The 26967-nt window shown below is 39.0% G+C and overlaps 1 protein-coding gene across 3 annotated transcripts in view; it reads right to left on the reverse strand.

Annotated features, from left to right (window-relative positions):
* The window catches only part of SCAPER (S-phase cyclin A associated protein in the ER), a 419624-nt gene extending 394304 nt beyond the window's left edge, over positions 1 to 25320 (reverse strand). For all 3 annotated transcript variants that reach the window (XM_070358560.1, XM_070358561.1, XM_070358559.1), the window contains exons 1-2: positions 25240 to 25320; positions 6744 to 6810 (exon numbers count right to left, since the gene is read on the reverse strand). In XM_070358560.1, coding sequence (XP_070214661.1) covers positions 6744 to 6749 — 6 coding nt within the window. In that variant the 5' untranslated portion in view covers positions 6750 to 6810; positions 25240 to 25320. The remainder of the gene's footprint in view (positions 1 to 6743; positions 6811 to 25239) is intronic.
* Positions 25321 to 26967: the final 1647 nt, after the last annotated feature.

Below are 26967 nucleotides of genomic sequence, written 5' to 3' on the forward strand. Positions count from 1 at the left end.
ATATTAAAACATTTTTAAATCAATGACAATACCATGTGATGGCAAGGAGCTGGGCAACTGCTTGCACTGCTGACAGAAAGTTAAACTGATATACAACAGCTTAAGAAACCTGGCATCATCCAAAAGCACAAACCAGCCTCTGTTTACCTCTCGAGCCTCATCCTCCATTACTCTTCCTGTCTGCCACGCTCCAGCTCCACTGACATTTAATCAGTTCCCTATGACCACCAAGCTCCCCCCTAATTCAGGGCATTTATATAAGATTTTCTCTTCTGTTTAGCATGTTCTGCCACTCTACAACATACATTTATTGGCTTCCTCCCCAGCATTTACTGCCTACGTCTTTTCTAATAGTTCAGTTTTTATTGGGGTACCATGTGGTTCTATGAAGACCTACAAGACCTTTTAGAACTAACACCAAAAAAAAAGATGTCCTTTTCATCAGAGGGGATTGGAATGCTAAAGTAGGAAGTTGAGAGATACCTGGAGTAACAGGCAAGTTTGGCCTTGGAGTACAAAAGGAAGAAGGGCAAAGGCTAACACAGTTATGCCAAGAGAAGACACTGGTCAGAGCAAACACCCTCTTACAATACAAGAAATGACTCCCCACATGGACACCACCAAACGGTCAATACCAAAAACTCAGACTGATTATATTCTATGCAGCCAAAGATGGAGAAGCTCTATACAGTCAGCAAAATCAAGACCTGGGGCTAGCTATGGCTCAGATCATGAACTCCTTATTGCAAAATTCAGACTTAAAGTGAAGAAAGTAGGGAAAATCACTAGGCCATTCAGGTATGACCTAAATCAAATCCCTTATGATTATACAGTGGAAGTGACAAGAGATTAAAGGGGTTAGATTTGAGACACAGAGTGCCTGAAGAACTATGGATGGAGATGCATAGCACTGCACAGGAGAAGGTGACCAAAGAAAAGGAGATCCAAGAAGGCAAGATGGCTGTCTGAGGAGCCCTTACAGTACAGCTGAGAAAAGAAGAGAATCAAAAGGCAAAGGAGAAAGGGAAATATATACCCCCACTGAATGCAGAGTTCCAGAGAATAGCAAGGAGAGAGAACAAAGTCTTCTTAAGTGAACAATGCAAATAAATAGAGGAAAATGATAGAATGGGAAAGACTAGAAATCTCTTCAAGAAAATTAGAGATATCAAGGGAATATTTCATACAAAGATGGGCACAATAAAGGACAGAAATGGTAAAGACCTAACAGAAATGGAAGAGATCAAAAGAGATGGCAAGAACACCCAGAAGAACTGTACAAAAAAGGTCTTAATGACCAGATAACCACAATGGTGGGCTCACTCACCCAGAAATAGACATCCTGGAGTGTGAAGTCAAGTGGGCCTTAGGAAGCAATGCTGTCAATAAAGCTAGTGGAGGTGATGGAATTTCAGCAGAGCTGTTTAAAATCCTATAAGATGATGCTATTAAAGGACTGCACTCAATATGTCAGCAAATTTGGAAAATCCAGCAGTGGCCACAAGACAGGAAAAGGTCAATCTTCATCGCAATTCTCAAGAAGGGCAGTACTAAAGAATGTTCAAACTACCAGACAATTACATTCATCTCCCATGCTAGTAAGATTATGCTCAAAATCCTTCAAGCGAGGCTTCAGCATTATGTGAAACTGAAAACTTCCAGATCTTCAAGCTGGATTAGAAAAGGCAGAGGAACCAGAAATCAAATTGTCAACAATCACTGGATCATAGAGAAAGCAAGGAAATTCCAGAAAAATATCTACCTCTGTCTGTTTCACTGACTATTCTAAAGGCTTTGACTGTATGGATCATAACAAACTGTGGAAAACTCTTAGAGAGGTGGGAATACCAGACCTGTCTTCTGAGAAACCTGTATGCCGGTCAAGAAGCAACAGTTAGAACCTTACATAGAACAACTGACAGGTTGAAAATTGAGAAAGAAATACAACAAGGCTGTTTATTGTCACCCTGTTTATCTAACTTATATGCAGAGCTCATCATATGAAATGCCAGGCTACATAAGTTACAAGCTGGAATCAAGATTTCCAGGAGAAATATAAACAATCTCAGATATGCAAATGATACCACTTTAATGGCAGAAAGCAGAGAGGAACTAAAGAGCCTCTTGATGAAAGTAGAAAAAGAGTGAAAAAGCTAGCTTAAAACTCAATATTAAAAAAACTAAGATCATGGCATCCGGTCCCCTCACTTCATGGCAAATAGAAGGGGGAAAAGTGGAAGCAGTGGCAGATTTCTTCTTCTTGGGCTCGAAAATCACTGTGGATGGTGACTGTAGCCATGAAATCAGAAGACAACTGCTCCTTGCAAGAAAAGCCTTGACAAACCCAGACAGTATATTAAAAAGCAAAGACATCACTTTGCCGACAAAGATCTGTATAGTCAAGGCTATGGTCTTTCCAGTAATCATATACAGATGTGAGAGCTGGACCATAAAGAGGGCAGAGTGCGGAAGAATTGATACTTTTGAACTGTGGTGCTGAATAAGACTCTTGAGAGTCTCTTGGACTGCAAGGCAATCAAACCAGTCAATATTAAAGGAAATCAACCCTAAATACTCATTAGCACTGATGCTGAAGCTGAAGCTCAGCTCCAATACTTTGGCCATCTGATGTGAAGAGCTGACTCACTGGAAAAGACCTTGATGCTGGGAAAGATTGAGGGCAGGAAAAGAAGGGGGTGACAAGAGAATGAGATGGTTGGGTGGTATCACCAATTCAATGGACATGAACTTGGGCAAACTCTGGGAGAAGGTGAGGGACAGGGAAGCCTAGTGTGATTCAGTCCATGGGGTTGAAAAGAGTCAGATGCAACTTGGTGACTGCACAACAGAAACATCACCTTCCCGTCAGGAAGCTTACACAAGCTCTTAGCCTCATCCACCAGAGGGCAGCGAGAAGACACAAGAAGAACCACAATCCCACAGCAGCTAGAACAAAAACTACATTATAGGAAGTTAATCAGGATGAAAAAGCAGAGTTATGTCCCGGATGAAGAGATAAGATAAAACCCCAGAAAAACAATCAAATGAAGTGGAGATAGGCAACCTTCTAGAAAAAGAATTTAGAATAATTATAGTGAAGATGATCAAGGATATCAGAAACAGAATGGAGATGTAAGAAATATTTACCAAAGACCTAGAAGAACTAACAAACAACCAGATATGAACCACACACTAGACTAAGGAATTAACAGCAGAACAACTGAGCCAGAAGAACGGACAAGTGACCTGAGGACAGAATGGTGGAAATCAGTGCCGCAGAACAGAATATAGACAAAAGAATGAAAAAAAACGAAGACAGCCTAAGAGACCTCTGAGACAACATTAAACACACCAATATTCACATTATAGGGGTCCCAGAAGGAGAAGAGAGGGAGAAAGGACCTGAGAAAATATTTGAAAATATAATAGCTGAAAAATTCCGTAACATGGGAAAGGAAATAGTCATCCAAGTCCAGGAAGCGCAGAGTCCCAGGCAGGATAAACCCAATGAGGAACACACCAAGACATACAGTAATCAAACTGACAAAAATTAAAGACAAAGATAAAATATTAAAAGCAAAAAGGGAAAAATGACAAATAACATACAAGGGAACTCCCATCAGGTTATCAGCTGATTTCTCAAGAGAAATTCTACAAGCCAGAAGGGATTGGCACAATATATTTAAAGTGATGAAAGGGAAGAACCTACAACCAAGAATACTTCACCCAGCAAGACTCTGTTCAGACTGATGAAGAAATCAAAAGCTTTCCAGACAAACAAAAGTTATGAATAGCTAACTTTTAAGTTATGAATAGCACCACCAAATCAGCTTTACAACAAACGCTAAAGGAACCTCTCTAGGCATAAACTTCCTTCTTCAGGCAGGAAACACAAGAGAAGGAAAAGACCTACACAAAATAAACCTAAAAAGACAATTAAGAGTGGTAATACGATCATACATATGGATAATTACCTTAAATGTAAACAGATTAAATGCCAGAAGAATGGACAAGTGACCTAGACTGGCTGGGCACTTCCATTTAACCACATCACTCTACTTAACCCCTCAAATTGTATGTAAATATTTTATATTGTTAGGTCAATCATGTTTCCATTGTAACTTACAAATATAATTATCTTTTTATTTTTTGTCTGGCTATTGATTGTGAAAATTGTTTTTAAAAAAGGTTTTACTATTGTGATTATATAACTATTACTCACGTACTAGCATTGTATCATGATCAGTCAACAGAAAATAACAGAATTCTATATCACTAAAGCTACCATTTAATAGAAAAACTTCGAATCACTTTTTAAAATCAAGATATGTACCAGAATTATCTTGGAATTTTTTGAAAAATACAAATGCCCAGGTATTGCTTTTTTTCTACAAAGCTCGAGATGTGTTTCTAATGAGCAACCATATTTAAAAACTGGACTATATGATGATCTTTTACTTTTATCTAGTTTGTTTCATTTTTTCTTTCATATTCAGTGCTCCCATTTCATTTAGTTTATGTTTTCCAATTTCTTTCTTTTTTTAATGTTCTTTCTCAAGCCTTTATCAAGCACAGCAGAAAAGCCTTTACACATAAATACATAAATACTATGTGTAATTATATATTTTAGAAAACCTATGACTTTTTGCCTAGCTAAAAAATTTGTAACAATTTGATTCTACCTGTTTGTATGAACAGAATGCTAGACATCTAATTTAAAAAATAGATACACAACAAAGGTTTACTATATAGCAAAGGGAATTAGAGCCAACATCTTACAATAACCTATAATCGAAAATAATTTGAAATATAATATGTGTATATATATAACAGAATCACCTTGCTGTGTACCTGAAACACTGTAAGTCAACTATACTTCAATAAAATGTATATATTAAGAAAAAAAAGAGTTTGCATTCTGAACCACATAAACATTGTATTGAAAAGAACCCACCTGCCAACCCAGGAAACATAATGAGACACAGGTTCAATCCCTGCATGGCAATCCATTCTAGCATTCTTGCCTGAAAAATTTCATTGACAGAGGAGCCTGGCAGCATACAGTCCATAGGATCGCAAAGAGTAGGACACGACTAAATCCACTTAGCAAGCATGAAACATTGCATATAATATTAAAACAAAACATATCAAAAAGAAGAAGAAATATCAAAAAATCAAAAAGAGAGGCTTCCCTGGTGGCACAGTGGTAAAGAACCCGCCTGCCAATGCAGGAGACGTGGGCTCGATCCCTGATCCAGGGAAATCCCACATGCTGTGGAGCAACTAAGCCCCGGTGCCACAGCTACAGAAGTCCATGCATCCTGGAGCCTGAGCTCCACAGCAAGAGAAGCCACTGCGACGAGAGGCCTCACACCGCAACTAGAGAGTAGCCCCCACTTCCCACAACCAGAGGAAAGCCCGTGCAGCAATGAAGACCCAGCACAGCCATACATACATAAATCACATAACTTTGTGAAAGACTAAAAAGAGGCTGAAACAGTGGAATACATTTTTTCAGAATACTGAGAGAAAATTTTCTTAATCTAGGCTTCTACATTCAGCAACACCATCTTTGAAAATCAGGGCAGGAAAAAAGATTCAGACAAACAAAAACAGAGCTTAGGACTGAATGGCCCTCACTGTAAGAAATTCTCAGAATATGAAAGGCAGAAGAAAAATGATCTCAAATGACAGAATTTAAAAATTTAAAACTCAGAACCTATTATTTACATCTTTAAATATAAAAGAAACTGGAGTGTGGAATGGGTCAGGATGAGATAGGAAAGAAAAATATAAGTAGTTATAATCCTACATTTACACCCAAAAGAGGAGGCTCCTGCCCTAAATCCTACACTTTAGAAGATTACACCTATCAAAATATCAAAACATCAAAAATGTCAAAACAAAAAGATAGCAAGTAACTATACAGGAATTAATAGAGAGGGATTCACACACTGAACTGAGGCCTCCCCACCCTAAAAGCAAACAATAAGGAAGAGAAGGAAGAAGTCAAAGCACAGCCTCTATGCTGGGAAACCAAGATAAAAATATCTAATTTTTACTTAATATTTAAATATTTAAAATTTTTATTTAAAATCTAATTTTAAATCTAACATTTACTTTAAATGGCTACCCCTCATTTCCCAAAGAAGTCTCTAGGCACCTGGATTATCCCATAAACCGTATTTCCTCCTCCTCCTGGGTCTGAGTGAGATAGTTTGAGTAGATACTTAAAACTGCCTGTAAATCTTGAGTTTAAAAAGTAGAATATGGGGAAGGTGAACTCATCTGCCCAGGGTTTCTGGGGAGTTTCACCACATTAGTGCCCATCTGAGATTCAGAGACCATCCTGGCCCAACATCCACCCTGCCAACCCCAGAGACAGCATTTCTCCTTTAAAAGCTGGCTGAGCCCTGGGTAGGAAAGTAGGTCAAGCTGCTGACATAAACTAATTTATAACTTTTTAAGATTAAGACATGAAGAGAAAAGCTAACTTCCATCTGTATTCTTGCCCTAGGTCATACAAATGTTAAGAGTGAGCGTCTATGGCTTTAGGGTTGAACAGTACACTCACTGTTCATTACCTTAACTGCTGTACTTTATAACACGTGTTCCATAGAGTATCTTGTAGGTAACAAATATTACATCAAAAAGGATGATGAATGAAAAACGGAAGGAAGGAAAGGAGGTAGAAGGAGGCTAAAAAAACTAAGGTTAATGCTTAAGGTAAATTGATCACTTACCATCATTTTTTAATTCCTTTCTATGCCAAGAAGCTCATTTACCACACAAACCCATGGAGTATGATTCCTATAATAAAAAAAAAATATATAGTACATACTATTAGCCATAACACTGTCATAAAATCATATTTGTTTATAAAAAGATAAAAATTTCATTCCCATTAAGTTTCTTATTATATTCAACAACAAAAACATTACTCCTTTATATTTCATTTGGTTATACTATAGCATGTTTTATGCTGAACAATACCTAAATGCTCTCCAAAAATAATTAAATGGAAGAGAAAAAGTATTAATTATATAAACAGTCTCTGATATCTTAATCTGGAGGCTTCAAACATTTTTACTATAATCTATAAATATATACTTTATATTGAAACAAAGTTTCATGAAGTAACATTTACCTCTATTGTAAGAGATGCACTCTAATATTTCCTGCTCTGTTTCATTATTTAAATACTGTTTTCACTGAATTATGACCCACTAATGAATTCCAACTCAATAATATAAAACACTGTGTAACCTCTCCTTAGGAACTTTCAACAACTGAGGTTTGATCAGACTATTTTAATTATAGATTACCTAAGGATCTACACAGAACAGATCCTACTTTTCAGGGAACCTATTTAATGGTGGTCAAATCTTCATTCAAAGAAATACAAAGCTAGGAAACTACATTTTAAAAAAGAAAAAAAAAAAAAAAAACAAGAGGACAGAGAAATTGCAAGAAACAGTGGCTTAATCATGTAAGAAAAGCTTCTGAACAAAGAAAAATAAGCAGCAATTGGAACCCAACTTTCTGGGACAAGGGCCTTGGTCACTTATCTTCACCAAGTGAATTCACTCCCTTTTAAATGCAGCACGTCAATTGAAAACATATGTTCAAACAAAAACTTACATACAAGTATTCATAGCAACGTTATTCCTAATAGCCAAAAAGTGGACACAACCCAAATGTCCAAAAATTGATGGATAAATAAAATGTGCTATATCCATTCAAGGAAATCTTATTCAGCCATTAAAAAAAGAATAAAGTGCTTGTACATGCTACAACATAAATGAACCCTGAAAACAAGATGACAAATGAAAGAAGCCGCTCATAAAAGACCACACATTACATAACGCCACTTATATGTAATGTCCAAAATGGGAAAATTCATAGAATCAGAAAAACAGATTATTGCTTGCCTAGGGCTACAGAGTTAGAGGAAAATGGGAGTTACTGCTAATGAGTACAGCATTTCTTTTGGGGATGATGAAAATGTCCTAAAATTCAACATGGTGATGACTGCACAGCTCTGTGAATATACTAATAAACACTTTTTAACTGGGTGATTTGTTGGTATATGGATTATATCTCAATAAAAATGTTACATTTTCAAAAATACATCACCTCTGTTAACAACTCACCAATGCCTCTACGTCTCATGCAAAGTAAAAGTCAAGTCTCCACAGTGGTCCAAGTCCCCACACTCTAAACTTCCTAGCTCCTCATACATCTCTGACCACATCTCCTGCTCCTCTCTTCTCTGATGTTCTTTCCAGCTCAGCGATACGGCCTCTTTAAGTTCCCCAACATGCCAGAAACACTCCTGCCTCAGGGCTTTACACTTTAAAGTCCGCATCTGGAATGCTCAAGACTGACTCCATCTTTGCCCACATGTAACTTTCTCAGTGAGGCCTACGAAAGCACTCTTTTTTAAAATTGCAATCTGTTTATCCTGACTCCCACTACTGGCACTCCCTATCCCACTTCTTCTCGAGAGCATTCATTACTTAAACTTACTTGGTGTACTGTCCATCTCTCCCCGCAAGAAAGTTAGCTGCATGATGATCTTTGGTTTTGGGTTACTGCTATAGCCTCCGAATACAGAACCGTGTCTGGTTTCTGAGAGGCATTCATTAAATACTTGTTTACTAACAAATGAAACCCATGTTAAAGAATCTTTGCTCAAAATGTTCCTCTCTTCTCACCCTATACATACTCAAAGCCTACCAATTCATCAACTCAAAAAAGTCATCTTCATGAAGCCCATTTTGATATCCCCAGCTGACAGACACTGTCATCTGAATTCTCAGACTACTTGACCTGTAATCATCACTTCTGAAAAGTAGGGACAAGTGTGATACAGTAGAAAAAGTGTATACAAGCACTGGAGTCAACCAAATCACTGGTCGTGTGACTATGAGAAGTTATTCAAACTCTTCAAATATCAGTATTCTAACCCATAAAAATGAAGGCTAGATTGCTTACCCAAGAGAATTTTTTCCACACAAAGACCTATTTACAAATATTCAAAGAGCCTTTCCAGGTTTCCAAACTGGAAACAACCCATATATCAAAAGAAAAGATAATCCAATCTTAGTACATCTATACAGTAGAACAGAGAGCAATACAAAGGAATGAATATACAATAAAATAGATATCTCAGACAGTCTGCTTGGAAAAAGAAGCTGGATGCAAAAGAATACATTCTGAATTATTCCATTTAAATCAAGTTTTAGAACATGCAAAACTAATCCCAGGTGGAAATATCAAAAGTTACCTTAGTTGGAGGGGAAGGACTGGAAAGAAGTTCAAGGAAACTTTCTGGGAAGATGGATTGCGGCAGCGGTTCATGACTATGTATAACTGTGTTCTTACTCACTGAACTGCCCACTTTAAAAAAGTGGGCATACTTTTTGTAAACTATACCTCAGTAAAAGTGATCAAAGGACACACAGTTTAGGGAGGGAAAAAATGAAGGCTATCCTTAATTTATAAGATTGTTAGGAGGATTAGATGAGAAATACTTCTACTGAAATCATCACGACACAGTGAGAAAGACAGCACAATAATATGGGACTGAATCTCAATTTAGCAAATTATTATAGCTACTAATTACATAACCTTTTGCACAAGTCATGAATCCCTCAGAACTTCAGTTTTCTTTTGAGTAAAGAGAATAGTATCTACTTTACAGTTAAATGGTAGCACACTAGAGTTTCTACTAGTTAACACAGTATTGGTTACATAACAAGTCACCAAATGGTTTTTTAAATAAGACATAAAGACCAGCACATAAAAGATGCTCAACTGGTGTTATATCTTTTCTCCATTTCCTTTGGATGACAATTTTCTCCTCATCCTATTACATTTTAGAATCTTGAAAGACAAGATCAGCATTTCAGTGATCTTCCTTTTCCTCTATTTAAGATGGTATGTTTAAAATGCTAGGCACTGAACAAAGGTTTTTAAGGAAAAGAAGGAAGTAGGCTGGCTTGTTGATTAAGCAGAATTAACTCCTTTGACCTCTTTTTCTTTTGGTCATTCCAGAATCAATTAGTGAACTTTCCAATAAAGACAGCTAGCTAGATACCAACAACTTTTTAAGGGAGACACAAATTTATGTATTAATATTATATGATGCATATGCACTAGAAAACAGATTGGAAATAGACAAGCAGCAATGTGGAGCCTGGTGGAAAGACTCTTACATAACAAACGCTATAAAGAAAGATCCACACAGTCAAGAAGAAAAGCAAAGAGAAGTGATCAGGTGGGAACCCACACCTGAAGGAGGGGACACAGAAGTAGGGGAATTACTTGGGTTTGGAGACCCTCTTTGGAAAGAGAAGGGTTTGAACCATATAGTGGGCACCCCAGGCCTAAAGTCTGAGACCAGAAAGACAAATCTTCGCTGGTGTGCAGACCAGAGGGATTGGCAGGGGAACTGTGAGAAACTTGAATTCCACTCATTAAGGGCAGGCATACACTTGCTTCCTTGCTCCCAAAACAAGGCAGAGGAAGCAGACTGAGACTGCCTGTGACTCTAGTTGCTTTCCACAACCACCCCAGTGCACATCCTGGCCCATCTTGTCCACCACACAGCTCCCCACTAGGGTGAAGGTCGACACTGTCAAGGGGAAGGGCACAGGTGAAGGGATGGTGCCGACTCAGACCCAGCTCTGCATCTGAATAAGGCAAGGGCAGGAGAAAGCAATGGCACCCCACTCCAGTACTCTCGCCTGGAAAATCCCATGGACGGAGGAGCCTGGTAGGCTACAGTCCATGGGGCCGTGAAGAGTGGGACACGACTGAGCGACTTCACTTTCACTTTTCACTTTCATACATTGGAGAAGGAAATGGCAACCCACTCCAGTGTTCTTGCCTGGAGAATCCCACAGACGGGGGAGCCTGGTGGGCTGCCATCTATGGGGTCACACAGAGTTAGACACGACTGAAGCGACTTAGCAGCAGCTATTACTAGCACTCCTAGAGGCAGCAGATGCAGAGTAGTGTGGACTCTGATGTGCCAAGACAGTCCCGGCGCATGCCCCAACCCACACTGAGTGGGCTGCTCCTGCCCCTCTTGCTCCAGTGTAGCTCCCTTCTGAGGAATGATGCCAATGCTGTGAGAGGAGAGAACATACACTAAGAGGGAATGGAAGCAGTTTGGACCCACCCTTAAGGCTTCTGCTCCAGCACCTTGGTGTGTTCTCTACTGAGCACCAAAGTCCTAGCTCACACCTGGTTCTGACTCTTGCTCTTCCTTCTACAGCCCCACCTCCCACCACAGTGACAGCTGCCAGCAAATCTGGGGTAAGATGTGACTTGTGCTCACTTCAGATCCAGCTCTCCCACCAAAGCCAGTAGGCTCACACAGACTGCATAAGGACACACCCACAAAAGGATACCCCTTTAAGATCATCATAGTTAACAGTTTCACCTAAGTTTACAGAGACAGAGAAAGCTGATCAAAATGAGAAGACAGAGGAATTTATTTCAAGTGAAAGAAAAAGAAAAAAACAAAAAAATATAAACAATTTATCAGGAAAAGAGATCAAAACAGGAATAAGAATGCTAACCAAATTAGGGGAAAGAACAGATGAACACAGAGAGGGTTTTAACAAGGAACTAGAAAACAAAAAAGAACCAGTTAGATCTGAAGAATGCAATAAATGAAATAAAAAAAAAAAAACTAGAAGGAAGTTAAGAGCAGACTAGGTAATACAGAAGATTTCACAAGTTATCTGGAAGATAGAAAAATGGAAATCACCCAACCACAACAGTAAGAAAAAAAATTTTTAATCAGAACAGTTTAAGCAACATCTAAGAAAACATCAAGCATACTGAGATTTGCATTATAGGGGTCCCAGAGGGAGAAGAGAGAAGGAAAACATTCAAAAGTGTATTTGATAAAATTATGGCTTAAAACTTTCCAAACCCGAAGATGGAAACAGATAATCAGATACAGGAAGCACAGAGGGTCCCAAACAAGATGAACCCAAACAGACCCATACCAAAACATATCACAATTAAAGTGGCAAAACTTAAAGAGAGAATTCTAAAAGCAACAAGAGAAGAACAGAGTCATATACAAGGGAACACCCATAAGGCTTCTGTAGCAAGCCTGCAGGCCAGACAGGAGTGGCATGAAATATTCTAAATGCTGAAAGGGAAAAACTAGGATACTCTCTACCCAGCAAAATTATGAGTCAGAACTGAAAGAGAGATAAAGAACTTCTCAGACAAGTAAAAGAGTCCATGAACTCTAAACCAATCCTAAAAGACATGTTATAAAGTCTTCCCTAAGTGGAAAAGAAAAGACTACAACAAGAAGTAAGAATATCTATTAAAGGAAAACTCCACTATTACAGTAAGTAACCATTTAGCCCTTACTATTAAGGGCTGTGGTATGGTAGATATACAGCAAAGGCTGAGGATCAACCATTTAAATAAGTCAGCATAAAAATGAAAAAATAAAAACTGTAAGATCAACTATAACTACAATGAACAGTTAAGGGATACATGTGAAGATGTAAAATATAATGTAAAGAATACAAAATATAGTGGGGGTGAGAAAAATGCAGATCTTTTAGAATATGTTTTGATTTAAATGACTACCAGTTTAAAACAAGTAGATATACATCAACACATTCTTTTCAAGTGCACAAGGAATGTTCCCCAGAACAGATCATATGCTAGGCTACAAAACAAGTCTAAACAAATTGAAGAAAGTTTATATCAAGCAATTTTCTAACCACAATGGTATGAGAAAAGAATCAATTACAGGAAGAAAAATGAGAAAAACACAGACACATGGGGACCAAGCAGTACACTAATAAAAACATCAAGCGATTAATGAACTAATCAAAAAGGATATCAAAAATTACCTTCAGACAAATGAAAATAAAAACACAACTCTCCAAAACCTATGTGATGCTGCAAAAGCAAATCTAAGAGGAAAGTTTATAGCAATATAAGCCTATGTCAGGAAACAAACAAAACAAAAAATCGTAAATAATCCAATCTAGCATCTAAAGTAATTAGGAAAAAAAAAAGAACAAAAAGCTCAAAGTGAGCAGAAGGAAGGAAATAATAAAGACCAGAGAGGAAATAAATAAAATAGAGACCAAAAAATAGAAAAGATCAATTTCATCAGCACCCAGTTTTCTGAAATGACAAAATTTAAAGCCTTTAGCCAGGCTCATCAAGAAAAAAAGAAAGTGGATCCAAATAAACAAAATGAGAAATTAAGAGAAGAAACTACATCTAATATCATGGAGATACAAAAAAAAATCATAAGAGAATACTACAAAATCATATGAGAATATGGCAACAAACTGGCAACAAACAGAAGAAATGGATAAATTTCTAGAAACATACAAACTTCTAAGACAGAATCAAGAAGAAATAGACAACCTGAACAGACCAATCACTAGCAGTGAGATTGAATTAGTAATCAAAAAAAAACTGACAGCAAACAAAAGTTCAGGAACTGATGGCTTCATAGTGGAATTCTACCAAACACATGAAGAACTAATACTTAACCTTCTTAAACTATTTCAAAAAGTTAAAGAGGAATAAATACTCCCAAATTCATCCTACAATGCCACCATCATGCTGATACCAAAAAGAAACACAGATACTCCAAAAAAAGAAAATTACAGGGCAACATCTCTGATGAATACAGACGTAAAAATCCTCAACATAATATTAGCAAACTGATTTCAATAATATATAGAAAGATCACACACATGATCAAGCAGGGGTTTTTCCAGGGATACAAGGATGACCCAATATCTGTAAATCAATCAATGTAAAACACAACATTAACAAAAGGAAGAATAAAAATCACATAATCATAGACGTAGAAAAAATATCTGATAAAATTCAACATCCATTCATGACAAAAACTTTTATCATAGTTGGTACAGAAGGAACACATTTGAATATAATAATGGCTATTTATGACAAATCCACAGCTAACATCATAGTCAATGGTGAAAAGCTGAAAGTTTTTCCTCTGGGATCAGGAACAAGACAAAGATTTCCACCTTTACAACTTCTCTTTAACACAGTATTGCAAATCCTACACATAGTAACTGGACAATAAAAAGAAACAGGACACCCAAATTGGAAGGAAATAAGTAAAACTGTCCCTATTTGCAAATGACATGATGCTCTATACAAAAAATACTAAGGTCCCAACCAAAAAACTATTACAACTGATAAGTAGGTTTAGTAAAGTTACAGGATACAAGGCTAACACACAGAAATATGTTGCTTTTCTACACACTAATAGTGAATTATCAGAAAGCAAAAAAAAAAAAAAAATCCCATTTAAAATCACATCAAAAAAAAAAAAAAAATATATATATATAGGAATAAACTTAACCCAGGAGGTAAAAGACCTACGCTCTGAAAACTATAAGACACTGATGAAGGAAACTGAAAATGATACAAAGAAATGGAAAGATGACCCATGTTTATGGACTGGAAGAATTCATATTGTTAATATTACCCAAAGTAATCTACAGATTTATGCAATCCCTGTCAAAATACTTGTGACATGTTTGCACAGAACTAGACCAATAATCCTAAAAATCATTTAGAATCACAAAAGAAACTGAATAACCAAAGCAATCTTTAGAAAAAAGAACAAATCTGGACTCACACTCCCTAACTTCAGACTACACTACAAAACTACAATAACCAAAGCAATATACTAACGGCACAGAAACAGACATATGTATCAAGCGGATGGAATAGGGAGCCCAGAAAAAAACCCATGCACTTATGGTCAGTTAATTTACAACAGAAGAGGAAGGAATATACAACAGGAATAAAGACAGTGTCTTTAATAACTGGTGATGGGAAAACTGGACAGCTACATGTAAAAGAAAAAACTGGGACATTTTCTCACTCCAAATATAAAAATAAATCCAAATGGATTAAAGACCTAAATGTAAGACCAGAAACCATAAAATTCCTAGAAGAAAATGCAAGCAGAACACTCTTTGATATAAACTGAGGCAACATATTTTTGGATCTGTCTCCTAAGACAAAGGAAACAAATGTAAAAATAAGCAAATGTGACATAATTAAACAAACTTTGTGAACTATAATTTGTAGATTAATAAATACATTAAGGGACATGTTTAGCACAAACTTAAATACCACAAAGAATTTCTGAGGAGCCATCCATTTGGATAAAAAATCAATAGAGTGAGCAAGCACAGAAGTGATACCAAGAGCCCATGTCAGGTTAAATGCCACCATTGTGTCGGGTTAAAAATGTTATATTAGGGCTTCCCTGGTGGCTCAGTCATGGAGAATCCACCTGCCAATGCAGGAGACATGGGTTTGCTCCCCGATCCGAGAGGATCCCACATGCCTCCGAGCAACTAAGCTTGTGTGCCATAACTACTGCGCCTGTGTCCTAGAGCCCAGGAACCACACCTACTGAGCCCACACGCACCACAACGACTGAAACCCATGCTCCACAACAAGACAAGCCACCACAATGAGGAGTACACACACCGCAACGAGAGAGCAGCCCCAGCTCATCACAACTGGAGAAAACCCAAAAAAATAAAATAAATTTTAAAACAAGTTTTAAAGGCTATGTTATCGTTTCTCTCAAAAAGACACATAAATGGCTGGTGAGAGCATCAAATGATGTTAAACAGTATTAGTCATTAGTGAAACACAAATCACAACCTAACAACTACAGTGAGATACCTCTTCACAAATACCAGGATGGCTATAATCAAAAATCAAAAACCCAAAAAACAAACAAAACCAGCGTTACAGATGATGTGAAAAATTGGAACCCACCATACACTGCTGATTGTGAATGCAATATGGTGCAGCTGGTTCTGTAAACAGTCTGGCAGTTCCTAGAGTGGTTAGATACAGAGTTACAGTACAAACCATCCATTCCATTCTTAGAGAAATGAAAACAGGCCCACAAAAAAGCTTATACATAAATGTTCACAGAAGTGTTGTCTATAGTATTCAGAAGCTGAAACAATCCAAATGTCTATCAACTGATGAATGGATTAAAAAAACGTGGTACCCACACAACAGAATTATTATTCATTCATAAAAGAAATGAAGCTCTTGGAAAAGTCAAACTACCAAGACAGGAAAAACATCAACGACTGCCAGGGATTGAGGGGGAAGGAGGAATAGACAGAGAAAAGAGAATCTTTAGGCCTGTGAAAGCACTCTGTATAATACTATAATGATGGATACCTGTCATTATGTGTGTGTGTGTGCATGCTCACTCAGTCGTGTCCAACTCTTTGCGTCTATATGAACTGTAGCCTGCCACACTTCTCCGTCCATGGGATTTTCCTGACAAGGATACTGGGGTGGGTTGCCATTTCCTCCTCTAGGAGATCTTCTTGACCCAGGGATCAAACTCACATCTCCTGCACTGGCAGGCAGATTCTTTACTACTGAGCCGCCTGAGAAGTCCTCACCTGCCATTACACATTTGTCCTAACCCATAAAATGTACACCAATAGTAGAGAGTAATGTAAACTATGGACTTTAGGTCACAACAATTTGCCAGTGTAGGTTCATCAATCGTAACAAATGTACCACTCTCGCAAGGGATGTTGATAATGGAGAGGCTATACATGAGAAGGAAATGGTAACCCACTCCAGTATTCTTGCCTGGAGAATCCCATGGACGGAGAAGCCTGGTAGGCTACAGTCCACGGGGTCACAAAGAGTCGGACACGGCTGAGCGACTTCACTATCACTATACATGAGTAGAGACAGGGAGTATATGGGAAGTCTCTGTATTTTCCTCCTAATTTTGCTGCAATTCTAAAACTGCTCTAAGAAAAGATTTATAGGCAACTGTCCTGTGATGTCAGTGGTACAGCGTGTTTGCCACTTTATTATATAGCTAAGCAGAACATGTGCTTAATCTTTGGATGCTGAAGGAGACGGATGGGCTTTGGAGTGAATGTGGCAGTTTAAAAAAAAATACCTTGATTTTTTGGACCTGCATATTTAGGTGTTTTGGAACACAGCTGTTTCCTCCTTGAGTTTCAAATATAAGACTGCTATAGTCACATGACAATATTGAGAGGTGGAATCTTGTTTGTTACTGTCATTCCCATTCCTTTTCGTTTAGAATCAGAATAAAGTTGTATTTCAAATATCAAAAAAAAAAAAAAAAAAAGATGGGGAGGGTTCTTATAGTGCTGCAGGAAGATCCTGAACTCAACTCCTCCTATGTATACAACAAATCTAAAACTATACATGAATAATTTCCTTGGAAAGGGACATAAAAACTTGGTAAAAAGAACTTCCACAACAAAGGGCAGAACATCAATACAGACATGAAAGGCACAGGATGAGAGAGGCAGAGACAGTTTAACCAAGGAAAACCGCAATACCAGCTGTGTCAATTCACAATCAGGAGGCACCAGAAGATACGGATCTTTTCTCTGAAAAGCAAGGGATCTGAGCTCCACATCAAGCACTCCAACCCCTAGATCCTGCATAGGAGAGATGAGCCCCCAAAACAACTATCTTTAAATAACAATAGAAAATACGTCCAGGAAATCTGCAGAACTTCTGGGAATGGACAACCACTCTTAAAAACTCACAGGTAGATTTACTCAACCCAGGAATCAGCACAAAAACACCTGATTAAAAGTGCATAGACCATAAGTGATGAAGACCCACTTTCTAATCCTGAAGTATCTTCCAGAGACTATAAGCCAATCAGAACACTCCCCAGGGACTGAACCATTGGCAGGAGCCTTTTCTAAGATTTATTTTTTATTGAGGTAACCTTGGCTTATACCGTTACATACTTTCACGTACATAACATGATATTTCTACTTGTGTATACCCAACAGTGTGCTCACCAAAAATTCAGATTCCATCTGTCAACACAGTTAACTACCTTTATCCATTGTACCCTACTCCCCTCCTGTCCCTTCTCCTCTGGTAACCATTATTCTGTTCTCTGTATCCGCATGTTTCTTCTGGTTTGGGTTGTTCACTTATTTTTTGTTTTTATATTTCACATAAGTGAAATCTTACAGTATTTGTCTTTCTCCCATGCGACTTACTTCACTGAGCATAGTACACTCAAGCTCTATCCATGTTTATGGATGAATAGTATTTCATTATGTGTGTATACAAATACATATATATCACATCTTCTTTATCCATTCATCTATTGATGAGCACTTAGATTGTTTCCACATCTTGGTGATTATAAATAATGTGGCAATGAACATGGGGGCAGAGTTATATTTTCAGATTAGTGTTTTCATATTCCTTAAATAAATACCAGAAAGTGGGCTAGCTGGATCATACGGTAGATCTATTCCTAATTTTTGAAGAATGTCCATAATGTCTTCTAAAGTGCCTGCACCAATTTACAGTCCCACCAACAGTGCATAAGGTTTCCCTTTTCTCCATATCCTCACCAAAATTTGTTATTTCTTTGCTTTGCAATAATAGCCATTCTAACTGGCATGAAGAGATATCTCATTACAGCTTAGATTCGCATTTCCCTATTAATTAACGATGTTGAACATCTTTTCATGTGTCATTTGCATATCTTCATTGGAAAAATAACTATTCAGATCATCTGCCCACTTTTCAATAAATTGTTTCTTTTTGTTGCTGTTGAGCTGTATTAGTTCTTTATACATTTTGGATATTGACCCCTTATCAGATACATCATTTGCAAATACCTTCTTCCACTCAGTAGGTTGTTTTTGTTTTGTTGATGGTTTCCTTTACCGCACATAAGTTTTTTAATTTAATGTAGTCCCATTTGTTTACTTTTGCTTTTGTTTCCCCTTGGCTTAAGAAACTAATCTAGAAAGATATTGCTAAGACTGATGTCAAGGAACATACTACCCACAGTTTCTTCTAGGAGTTTTATGGTTTCAGGTCTTACATTTAAATCATTAATTCATTTTGAGTTGATTTTTGTGTACAGTGTGAGATAGCAGTCTAGTTTCTTTTTTTTGCATCTTGCTGTCAAGTTTTCCTAGGACTACCTGTTGAAGAAGCCGTCCTTCCTCCATTTTATGAGCTTTGTTCCTTTGTAGTCCATATATGAGTGGGTTTATTTCTCAAATCTCTTCTACTGGTAAGTGTATCTATTTTTCTGTCAATGTCATGCTGTATTGCTTACTATGGCTTTTCAAAATAGTTTGCCATCAGGAAGTGTGATACCTCCAGTTTTGTTCTTTTCTCTTAGGATGCTTTGATTATTCAGTATCTTGTGCCTCCATATAAATTTTAATATTATATAAAGTTCATAATTTTTGGCTTTATTTCTCCTGGAATGTTGACAGGATTGCACTGAATCTGTAGATTGCATTAGGTAATATGGCCTTTTTAACAATATTAATTCTTCCAATCCATAAGCATGGAATATCTATTTATTTGTGTCTTCTTAAATTTCTTTCAACAATGTATTATATTTTTGAGTTTAAAGGTCTTTCAAATCCTTACTTTCATTCCTATTTTATTATTTTATTGCAATTTAAATAGGATTCTTTTCCTAATTTCTCTTTCTGCTAGCACACTGTTAGCATATAGTAATACAACAGATTTCTGTATTTTTATTTTGTATCCTGCAACTATACTGTAATTATTATTTCTTTTCTTTCTTTGGCTTATCGGCATGTGGAATCTTAGTTCCTCAACCAGGGATCAACCTGTGCCCCTGCAGTGGAAGTGTGGAGTCCTAACAAGTGGTCTGCCAGGGAATTCCCCTGTATTTATTTCTAAGTTTTTTGGTGACATCCTTAGGGTTTTCTATTTATAAAATCATGTTATCCATAAATAGTGATGAATTTACATCTTCTTTCCAATTTGGATGCCTTCTACTTCCTTTTCCTGCCTGAGTGCTCTGGCCAGGATTTCCAATACTATGTTGAATAAGAATGGCAAGAGTTGGCATCTTTGTCTTGCCCCGAATTTAGAGAGATCGCTTTAAGCTTTTCACCATTAAGTATGATATTAACTGAAGGTCTGTTTCATATATGGCCTTTATTATGTTGACATATATTCCTCTTAAACGCACTGTGTTGAGAGTGTTTATCATAAATGAGTATTAAATGGTGTCACGTGCTTTTTTCTGCATTTATTGAAATCATGATTTTCAGCCTTCATTTTGTTAAAGTGGCATATCACATTTACTGATTTGTAGATGCAAATTTTTTTTTAAAAAACCACTGAAATGTACACTTTAACAGTTGAATTTTCTATGCGAAATATCTCAACAAAGCTTTTTAAAAAAAGGACTTAGAATTTCTAAAATTTCAGTTACTACTTTCATACTTGTCCTAACTACCATCTGTACTACTATCTACATAACATTTCTCTATCGAAAGAACTACATTTTGACTTAAATTTTAAAAGGAACCATAACACCACCATAAATGAAAAATCTGCTAATATAAAAAAATGAATATGGCAAAATACTGGGAGTGCTACTCAAATTAAATTTGAGAACTCCAGGCTACAGGAAAACAATGGCCAAGCAGAAAATAGAGTGCACACACACACACACACACACACACACAAAAGTTAGTAAGCAGGGAATGAACACTAGGACTAACTGGGCCCAAGGTTTCTGAACAAGTTGCTGCCTGTGATGAACTGAAGTCTCACTTGTCCTACCCTGCCCTGCAGTCCCAGAATGTACAGACACCTGAGAGTCCTAGAGATAAAAATGTGAAGACTGGCTCAAGTGCCAGGAAAGGCATCTGTCCTCTCTGAGTTCAGGCGCACAGGTTCTGAAAAGGCAAGAATCAAATGGCAGGCCCAAAATAGGAAGAAGCCTGCTATCAGCACGACTCTAAAAAATATAGGCCCAACTCACCAAAGTAACAACAGTACTTCTATCTATGATCTGTCTCGTGTTTGTCGGTAAATTCTAGAAAAATCAGGGTTTCAATCAGTTACTCTCCAACATTCATAAAATTTATCACTCATGTTTTTGCCTCTTCTAAAATAAAAGAAAATCTTGAGTATTTACTTTCTGAGACTGGAACTTAAACAATGCTGGTGTCAGCACACTCAAAACTATTGGTAATTTTTCACATTTGCCAACTTGAAAATAAGTGTATAACAGTAAAGTAAGTATTCTGAAAAGCAATACAGACATTTTATAATTCCAAGTTATTTAATGAGGTTTTGAATCCTATATTTATTGCCATGAATACATTAACTAAGAGGTATTTCAAGCTGGTTTTAGAAAAGACAGAGGAACCAGAGACCAAATTGCCAACATCCACTGGATCACTGAAAAAGCAAGAGAGTTCCAGAAAGACATCTATTTCTGCTTTATTGACTATGCCAAAGCCTTTGACTGTGTGGATCACAATAAACTGTGGAAAATTCTGAAAGAGATGGGAATACCAGACCACCTGACCTGCCTCTTGAGAAACCCATATGCAGGTCAGGAAGCAACCGTTAGAACTGGACATGGAACAACAGACTGGTTCCAAATAGGAAAAGGAGTACGTCAAGGCTGTATGTTGTCACCCTGCTTATTTAACTTATATGCAGAGTACATCATGAGAAATGCTGGGCTGAAGAAGCATAAGCAGGAATCAAGATTGCTGGGAGAAATACCAATAACCAGATATGCAAATGACACCACCCTTATGGCAGAAAGTGAAGAACTAAAGAGCCTCTTGATGAAAGTGAAAGAGAGTGAAAAAGTTGGCTTAAAGCTCAACATTCAGAAAACTAAGATCACGGCATCTGGTCCCATCACTTCATGGCAAATAGATGGGAAAACAGTGGAAACAGTGGCTGACTTTATTTTGAGGGGGGCTCCAAAATCACTGCAGATGGTGACTGCTTTCATGAAATTAGAAGACGCTTACTCCTTGGAAGGAAAGTTATGACCAACCTAGACAGCATATTAAAAAGGAGAGACATTACTTTGCCAACAAAGGTCCATCTAGTAAAGGCTATGATTTTTCCAATAGTCAGGTATGGATGTGAGAGTTGGACTATAAAGAAAGCTGAGTGCCAGAGAATTGATGCTTTTGAACTGTGGTGTTGGAGAAGACTCTTGAGAGTCCCTTGGACTGCAAGGAGATCCAACCAGTCCATCCTAAAGGAGATCAGTCCTGGGTGTTCATTGGAAGGACTGATGTTGAAGCTGAAACTCCAATACTTTGGCCACCTGATGCGAAGAGCTGACTCATTTGAAAAGACCCGGATGCTGGGAAAGATTGAGGGCACGAGAAGAAGGGGACGACAGAGGATGAGATGGTTGGATGGCATCACTAACTCAATGGACATGAGTTTGGGTAGGCTCATGGGGTTGCAAAGAGTTGGACATGACTGAGTGACTGAACTGAAGAGGTATTTATTTTCTTCCATAAACCCATGCTTCTTTGAAAATATCAAAATTACCTCTCCTTTCCAACAATATATTAAAAACAAGCTTGACACATAGAGAGATCTTTACAAACGAAATATGATGTCTGAGATTTGCTTCCAAAAGAATAGGAAGCGACAGCTTTTGTGGGGCAAGACTGTCCGTACATAGGTAATTGCTGAAATAGATTGGTACATAGAAATAAATTTTTCTATTCTCTCCACTTCGCATATGTTTTCAAAATATATAATAAACTTACTTTAGGAAGTTATCACTAAAATGTAGAAATTATTTTAGTAAAGTTTCATGAAATCTTTAGTGTTTCATGTCACAGAGCAAAAAAATACTTCCTTCTAATATTTTTTAAGGATGTCTCCACCAATGGACTGTAGATCTTTCTCTTTATATTCCGTAAGACCTACTGCCAAAGCCAGACAGATGTCTGTGAAAAAGGTTACCATCCCGGCATAAAACTGGAAACAGATTTTTATTAGTGACTTGTTTGTTATACAAGCCATTGGCCGTTTTCATTTCTACAATTTCAGAAATGCTGATTTCACAAAGGATATTAGACTGCACCATTACAGAGAATCCTATTTATCTTCCTATTAAATACCACTACCACTTTCTAAGTGTTTAAAGAATGTTCCTATATGATTTCCCAAAGAATTTTTGCTTCTTCTTTAAACTAGGTTGGGTTGTGATTGGGTGTGAAGGTGAAAGAGGACAATGTCAATCCCCTTCATATAGTGTTTAAAAGAAGGAATTAGTGAAGTCAGTATCAAATCAACATGTAGAGATTCTTAAATATCTGTGAAGCTGGAAGAACAATTTTGAAGTCTATGCTTAAAACACTAGATCCTTTGGAGCTCAAGTAACCAATTTTTTCATAACTGTATCTATATAGCCACACTGATTATGCTTCCATATAGATCCACCAGGTAAACTGACCTAAACCATCAGGGTTCAGAGAATGAAAAAAAAAAAAATTGTAGCTCAAGGGAGTGGGGAGAAAGAAAGAAAAGGAAAAAGCATATGGTGAGTGTTTAATATGAGCCAGAAGCAGTTCTATGGAGAAGGCAATGGCACCCCACTCCAGTACTCTTGCCTGGAAAATCCCATGGATGGAGGAGCCTGGTGGGCTGCAGTCCATGGGGTGGCTAAGAGTCTGACACAACTGAGCAACTTCACTTTCACTTTTCACTTTCATGCATTGGAGAAGGAAATGGCAACCCACTCCAGTGTTTTTGCCTGGAGAATCCCAGGGACGGGGGACCCTGGTGGGCTGCCGTCTATGGGGTCACACAGAGTCGGACACGACTGAAGTGACTTAGCAGCTTAGCAGAAGCAGTTCTAAAGCTTTAGACACCTCATTTACTTGCTATCAACAAACTTGTGAGATAGACAATAATATCCATATTTTACAGGTGAGGAAACTAAGGCTCAGAAAAATTTGTCTGTCAAAGGACAAGCAGGAGAGCTGGGATTCAAACTCAGATCAGTTTGCCTTCAGAGCCATTAAGCCACATTTCCACTGACACCTTTTCAAATCATAATAAAAAATTGACTCTGTAATTAATATTAATTCCTTAGTGGATATTATTCAAATCACTTCAATATGCAGCATAAATCAATCTGCCACGAACATATTTTGGGGAAAAGTCGTATTTAACAACAACGACAAAAAAAAAAATACAAGGACCAGAGCATCAATATAAACCAGAGTGGGACACTGATCAGAACACCAACCTTAGGTTTAAAAAGCTTAATTCCAGATGAACCATTTACCAGCGGCTGACCTGGGGCAAGGAATGACCTCAGTTTCCCCACTGGTAAAATGTACAACGCTTATCCCGTTCTTCCACCTCGGATTGTTGACACTGATGGGAACGAAATTGCTAACGCTGGTGAAATCAACATGTGCTTATATATAAGGAATTACTCTATTCAGTAAGATATTATACTGAAGAGCTATTTTCATGTCAGAATAACTTGGCACAAATAGAATGAGGAATACAGTTCACCAACAACAGGAAGAAGCTGCTCTCAAGCGGGCGGGCCCCATCTCAGCGGGAGCCACTTGACAGCAGCAGGTGCTGCCTGGAGGACCAGTTTTCTGTCTGCTTTCAAACAATCCCGTCCCTCACTGGCAGGGGAGGGAAGGCGCGAATGAAGGGCTGGGCAAGGAGCACCAAAAGAGGCAGAAGGTTAGGTTCTACTACCCCCAGGTGCCAGGCCCTGGTTAAACTCTTTACCCCTCCAGGCCTCAATTCACGCATCTGTAAGACGCAGAGACCTTTCCCGCCCTGCTTCCCAGGCAGAGCTAATACCCCAGTCAACGTGCAGGAAAAGCGTGGTAAACCCTGTGAGAATGACACGGTGACGATCACCTGTCAAATGAAAGGCTGGGAGGACGGCTCCTCTGTTAGCCCCTAGTAGTTTGGACATTCCGAAAGCGTCGACCCGCGGCCGCCCTGGGCCGTCCCTCTGATGGAGTAACGCAGCCCCCCGCCCACCTCTCGGCCCGCGGGGTGCGCGGAGTCCCTTGTCGCCCACACCCCTAGATGAGTCCGCAGGGCAGGCCCAGAGCCTGCCCACCCCTGTCCCCAGGCCTCATCGAAGGACCCCACGGCCCTCCCGAGCTGCCGCGGCTCCCCTCCCCCAGCAGTGTTCCCTGTCCCTCTCCGCTCGCACTCCCAGGTGAGGGGAGGGGGTGAAAGGGCGTACCCCGCCGCCATTTTGTCCCCTTGGCCCCCTCTACGCCTTCCGCCGACCCGCACCCCAGTCCAGGATCTCCCGGCTCTGCGTAACGCGCGCCCCTCGCGGACACTCACCCCTGGCCGCCCTGCGCAGTTCGGGGCGGCTCCGAGCGTCCCGCCGGGAAAGGGGCGGGGCGGGGCGATAGCGGAGGGGCGGGGCGGCTGGCCGGCGCACCACGTGACTCCCAGCTGCGGCCGCGCCCCTCGGTGCTCCACTCGCCGGCAACCCGCGCGCAAGCGCAGCCAGCTTCCCGCCGACGGGCAGCCGAGGCGGGAGGTAGGGCGTGGGTTTCTTTCGTGACCCGGGCGCGGCTGCTTCTCGGGTCTGTTCCCTTCCCCAGGCCGTGCTTGCATCCCGCTTTTGGCCACACAGTTGTTTCTCTCACGAAATCAGTCCCTCCCTTTCCTCTGCTTCCTTTATCACCATAGTCTGTCCCATAGATAAAGAACATAGAAGTCCGCCTCAGAAATCTGTAACTCTGAAATTGCTTCAGAAGAGTGCAGTCCTAAGCCAAACACAGCTTACCCTCTGCCGCAAAGCTTTATTCGGCACCGCCCGTGTGCCAGACTTGAAAGGATCAAAGTACAAAGACCTAGCAATTGTGTGTTCCTGTACTTCAAAGACAAACATACGAATTAAGTAATCCAGCAATGTCAGAACCATTCAGACCTTAATTATCACATAAGTATTACCCCATTCACTTCTCAGCCGGCCGAGAAACTTAAGCTCATTATACCTTTCCCTCCCCTTTTTTACCCACAGTATGCAGGAAGTTATGGAATCCAATGGAGTTTACCTCGCAGCTAGACTGTAAGTGCTGTGAGGGCAGGAACCATACTGGTGGTGGTTCAGGCCGTTCCCAACTCCTGCCTTCTTAGAAAACTTGCACTTTGATTGAACAAGTGTTTTTTGAGCACCTACTGTATGTCAGATGCTATTCTAAATGCTTGGATTTAATTAAACAGAACAGATAAAAATCTGTGCCTTCGTAGAGCAGGGTAGAGATGATAAGTAAAATGAGTAGGGTAAAGAGCACATACTGCCCTTTCATAAAAGGTGGTTAGGGCCTTATTCCTCTTACCATTGTCCCCTTTCTCCTCTCACTCTCATTTCCTTAAGCATCTAAACAACCATTCCCATCTTGAAATCTCTCATCCAACCCACCACACCCCGCAGAACTGAACTGAACAGCAAGCAGTAAAGACTCTGACTTTGGGTCAGGTCATGTAAGTGTGTGACCTTGGGAAAATTACTAAACTCTCTAAACTTCATTTTTTCTCATCTGTAAAATGTAGTTTTAAGGTACACCTTAATGGGTTTTTATGAGTCTTAAATGAATCAATTTTTAGAAAGCACTTAAAATAGTTTAGTGTACAGTTAGAGCTCAAATTGTACCAGTGACTTTTATTTTTTTCATTTAGCCTTAGAACAAATATGAAGTAGGTACTATCATACAGAGGGTTCCCTGGTGGCTCAGATGGTAAAGAATCTGCCTGCAGTGCAGTTCAATCCCAGGGTCAAGAAACTCCCCTGGAGAAGGGAATGGCTACCCACTCCAGGATTCTTGTCTGGAGAATTTCATGGACAGAGGAGCCTGGTGGGCTACAGTCCATGGGGTTGCAAAGAGTCAGACGCAACTGAGTGACTAACACTTTAACTTTCCTTTTTTCTATCCTATAGGGTTTCCCAGGTGACACTGGTAGTAAAGAACCCGCCTGCCAATGCAGGAGACGTGAGTTTGATCCTTGGTTCAGGAAGATCTCCTGAAGAAGAAAATGGCAACCCACGCCAGCATTCTTGCC

This window comes from Bos mutus, chromosome 21 (assembly GCF_027580195.1).
Source record: "Bos mutus isolate GX-2022 chromosome 21, NWIPB_WYAK_1.1, whole genome shotgun sequence".
Lineage (NCBI taxonomy): Eukaryota > Metazoa > Chordata > Mammalia > Artiodactyla > Bovidae > Bos > Bos mutus.